Source organism: Ptychodera flava, chromosome 21 (assembly GCF_041260155.1).
Source record: "Ptychodera flava strain L36383 chromosome 21, AS_Pfla_20210202, whole genome shotgun sequence".
Lineage (NCBI taxonomy): Eukaryota > Metazoa > Hemichordata > Enteropneusta > Ptychoderidae > Ptychodera > Ptychodera flava.
Window position 1 is genome coordinate 26330075 of NC_091948.1, and position 5220 is coordinate 26335294.

Here is a 5220-nt window from a genome sequence, read left to right on the forward strand (position 1 = left end):
AATATTCCGTAATTTAACTTTAAAACCATTCTCCTTCGAAATCAGGAAACAAATTACTCAATATCTATCGACACTTGAAATTCAAAATGGCCGTCATCCGGCCTGTGTTAACTCTATGGGGAAAAGTCGAATTTTCGAGTTTTTAACAAAACTAAACCAGTGAAACTTAATTTATTTCATACGTTTTAAGACGCGCTCCCACAGGTGGTATAGCAAGAAAGAATTACTAACGTGTGGGAGACTGAATGTTTGTCTTGACGCGCATTCTTCTGCAAGGGATAGTAAGCATGGAAACGAACATCCATATATATTTTATAAAATCAGAATTTTGTAATGATGGGTTTGCACCTTCTCTTTCAGTTGTTCTGGGGCGCTTGAACGTGATTTGCGCATTATATAATAATTTCGGAGGGACATACTCATGGCTTGCATGTTTGAGTTTGCAAGCACTGCTACTGTTGACTCTATGCTATCAGTCACATTACTTTCATGATAACACTTTCAAATTACATTCAAATTATATGATCAAGCTTGCGAAAACTGTCAGCGTGCATTGTAGTCACCTGCCAGGTAATAGTTAACTTGTCAATCTAGATGTTTACAATCACATAAATTGGCCTTTCTTCAAACAAGGAATCTGAACTGTACCATATGGCAACCACTTCAGCAAAATGAAGTCGCATGCCGGTATCTGCATTTTAAAGTCATCGTCTGGTGCTGACTTCTTGGTTAATACGTTGGCTTAGTTTGAGGGTGGGTGGGGTTCCCTGCCCAAACAAACACATTTGGTTGTCGAAAATCAACTGAAGTCTTACAAAGCATCGACTACGAGACCTTTGACACCCAAGTGATCTCGTTTAATCCTATCGACAGTGTCGAAGGAGTATGAAGAACTTGTGACCAATCGGAAATAATGTGTCGACAAATATGAAAAACGTACTAATACTTTCAACACTACGGTAAACTTGTGGCGATTGAATAAAATCGTTGTCCCCCGGTTGATACCAATATGGAGATCACTCAGAGCAGTCTGATAACAACGCCCTCAGGTGGCCACCATAAAATTTTCGTCAGAGAATTTGTCTGATTACATAGCTTTCTTTACAAAACACTGTATAATGTAAACTGTAGCAGTATGTGATGACATTTGAGAGTGAATTTTATTAGGTTTGTTCAAATGTTGATGAAGCTTGATATGTGAAAATTGGTCAAAACATAATTTTCGCAAAAAACTGCTGGTGTGATAGCTTTTCAAAGTCCGGGTATGTTTGATTATAGGGATGACTTCACCAATATACAGCTGATGACAACATTTATATTAAAGTTCTCAGTGACAGTTATTTTCAATTTCGGTCAAAACATTACTCACTCGGAAAACCTTTTTTGATAACTTCAAAATTTGTATCTGTTTATATTTGACAAAATAAAGTTGGTGTGTCGGTTTCTGGGGAGGATCTTAGGCAGAGATTTTAAGATGTGCACAACATTTGTATATGTTAGTTTCTGGGCCAATATTATTCTCATTTGCTGTCAAACCACCAATTCATCTGAAACAAATAGTCCCATTAACTAGACTCTATATGATAAAGGCATTATCATCAAACACATGCCGAACCTTGATTGATTCTCATCATACCCGTGTGTTTTCGACATAATCTGAACCATACTTTAAAAGAATTACGTGTAATATTTCACATGAAGCTGTTCACTCTCACACTGTTGTTTTTCCCATAATTTAGAATTTATGATTATTAAACTTTTATATCTACCTGTAGATATCGATGTCTTATTGTGTCTGTAAACGACACCATGTGTATGTGACGCTGTCTTATCTCTCTGCATGTCTCTTGCTGCCTGTCTCTCGTTTTCAATCCGAATAATTCACTGTTATCTGAAGCTGCAGTTGGCTCCCTAACACTAAACTTTCTACGAAGTCTGCATCAAGCAAGGAAGACAGTGACAGATCAACGGACTAATTGGGATGTGTGCAACGGACAGTTCGCTATTCGTCAGTTCAGTTGTACAGATTTACATAAAGTGTGAAATAGACATCTCTAATATCTGTCTTGTTTTGATTAATCCTTTTCATATTATCGTCGATTTTCAAAGGAAAATCAGTGTTCTTCATGCAGTGATGCTTATTGTTTCCCATAAGCAAGTTCAAATGTGGGTTTACTTGAAGTTCAAAGATAGACTAGGAGATTTTATTGTTGAAAGAATAAGGATTTTGAAAGATTGTCTGGTATACGTGTTTTATTATTGGCATTGCTCGTCTTCATGCTCATGGTGTCACGTCGTATACAAGACTGCGTAAAACATGTGACAATCTTAACAGATAAAAGATAAACAATCTTGTTGAAAAAGATGGGCGTCGCAGTTGAGTAGGTATGTGTTCGCTTGTTTACACAGACAAAACAAACAGAAAGAAAAGATGAACATATTCCTGTACATGTGAAGGGACAAAGGGAGTCACGTGGAACGTATGTGATAAAAGATAGAGTGATTTGCAGAACGAAATTGAATAGTGTACTTGATAACAGTTTGATACTCATGATAGGCAATGGCAGCAATGACTCTTACGGGTGCTAAAAGTATGATATTTGGACAGCATTCTTGCTTTCTTCCAAACGTACCGTCAGAAAGTAAGGAAATTCAGTTGGAAATTGGGTGGATTGAGTTTTACATCCTGATTTTTATCTCAATTGTGCATTGTGATAATTGCATCTTAAGGAAATTGCCTTGATAAACACATGTGTGGAGCAGCAAATTTCTCAGGCCTCTGTCGGAATTACTTGGTCGGACTTTTTTACTACGCCACCGTCCCGACTTCCAAGTTGAACATTAACTAGATTCCGTCACTGTACAAATCGATTTGCTTCTCAATAATCGTTTATCAGACAGTTCAGAACGACCATGCTCGACTATAAATGAATTTTAGGCAATAAAATACAAATATGGGTCTTATCAGACAAATTTTTGTGCCACGGTCTACCAAAGCCACTGAACAAAAGTAATAAAAAATGACTAGCATGTCTTGACGATCACAAAATTTTAGGAAAAACTAACCAGTTTTAACAAGCCGAGCCATTGCAAGGAAAAGTGTTGTATGTCCGTAAATAAGTTCGTAACCACAATCTGGGGTCAGTCTAAATTCCGGTGAGTCACCCTTCCGATGACTTAAGCTCTCTCTCCCCCCTCTTTATCCTTTGGAGGTTTTCAACGCTGGTTGTGGCTGGACGTGTACAGTAGCACACAAGCACTTTGACCAGCCACTTGTAGGCAGCAACACCTTGTCAGGCTTGATAGCTAGTTTATTCACAAGAAACAGAGAAACAATAATTTACAAACCAATAGAACTATTCTATCCGTTGACTGTGACAGATTAAACATGGGTGACCAACACATGATCTTCGTTACCATTTCTGCAAAGTTCCGGATGAAACATCTCCCTAAATCACAAAACATAATGCAGTGACATTAATTTTAAGAGCTACTGGTTTGACGTCGACAATTCAAAATTGCAGTGACTGATAACACGAATTGGATTTCTTCGTTCTATTGAACTTCGGAGGGAAGTTTGAAGCCGCCACAATTTTAATATAGTATTTTTGGCAGAGAAAGTATTTACCTATCCATCACTGAATTTTCTTGAAATACACTAAACTGCAATGATTAACTTTAGTACAGCGAGCCTGAGATGGCATTCACCTGGTTATTGAGACTTATTGTGATATAGAGGCTGTGGTCCTTCAGTGACCTTTGACACTTACTAAGTCTGTGGTAAGCGACTATGAACATGAAGTTACTCCTTGAAATTTACAGTAAATATAAACTATAAACGCTGAAATAATTTTTTTATGGACAACTGCTATTTTGATGCAGGGTAGTACCTGTGCAGAAAAACTTGATGATCATCTCAACTAACTCCATCCTGTCGTTTTTTTGTTGATAGTTCGAGACATTAGTTTTGTGAACAGGTGAATAATTGCATAATCGAGAAGAGTTGAAAAGGGATTGGACTACACCCGAACGACGGCAACAGAAGCAGGGCGTTGCGCAGAGTCGATTATAAGCAACCGAATGAATTTCCACTGTGAGAAAATTTATTGTTTTGAACAAATGTTGATGCAATTATCGCCATGAGCAAATGAGATAACTATCAGGATGTAAAAACAGCACCCAAGCTCCGCTTTGTTCATTCTCTAATGCTATGGTCGTCAGAAAACTGCAAGAATGCTGCTCCGAGCTACTTGTGTAGTACTTTTGACGTCCGTATTTCTAAGTACGGTTCTAACTGATGGTAAGTACCAAGTGTTCATCAATCATACACTGCAAGCTAAATTGTAAATTGATATAGACATAATGTATGCAGTAGTTTTTGGAGATTTTGTTAATTGACAATTATTCATTATTTACATCATTATTTTAACTAGACCTTCAATAGTTAATCAGATCATCGGGCTAAAGCTTCGAGTTGTAAAAACCGAACACATCCTCTTAACCGTAGTGATAATACTCGTATTTAGACAAGGTGGCTTTTGACTTTTGAGATAACTTTTTGAGTGCCACTAAATATTGGTCAGTAAATAGATAGTTTTTCAGGTATCTTATCTCTTCGAATTCTGAATAGTGACGATAACTTTATGCGCTTTTAGTGTCACAGCCGTGTCGGTGAATGCATCCATGCCAGCTGTCGGGTTCCTACGGTAAACTGTGGGCAGCCATAGGTTTTAGTTCGTAGATTGCATATGGTTTCAAAAAACAGTTATTCAGTTCACAGCATGTTATATTTCTGAATCTGGTCGGGTCCAGCTCGTTGAAGTTAAACATGTTTTTGTATTTTAAATGTAGGAGATAATTTCTTATCTGCAGGTTCTCTAATGACTTTAAACATGGATTTGACTTTTTAAAATGAAATTACCACCGGATGCGTACAGACAAAGTAGGTCCACAAAAGGGTCTTCTGGTATCTTATTCCCTTTAAGGGATTGATACTAGAATGTCTTTTCAAAGTCGCTTCCAGGATCCTTATATCCACCTTCACAGCTGTCCAGCGCATATGTAAGGATCTGCGTCAGTCACGTGGGTTGCTTTCTTCCTGGTTTCATATACATTCAAAAAACGCGATTTTGATGTTCATAATATGTTCTTAAATTAACATTCAAGATTCAAAAACCTTAATGCAATTTTAAGATATCAAATTAAGGGGAAAATAGTTAC

At 37.3% G+C, this 5220-nt stretch overlaps 1 protein-coding gene across 1 annotated transcript in view; it reads left to right on the forward strand.

Moving 5' to 3' along the window:
* The first annotated feature begins 4174 nt into the window (after positions 1–4174).
* Positions 4175–5220, forward strand: part of LOC139120939 (scavenger receptor cysteine-rich domain-containing protein DMBT1-like) — a 78639-nt gene continuing 77593 nt past the window's right edge. The window contains exon 1 of the mRNA XM_070685529.1: positions 4175–4300. Coding sequence (XP_070541630.1) covers positions 4234–4300 — 67 coding nt within the window. The 5' untranslated portion in view covers positions 4175–4233. The remainder of the gene's footprint in view (positions 4301–5220) is intronic.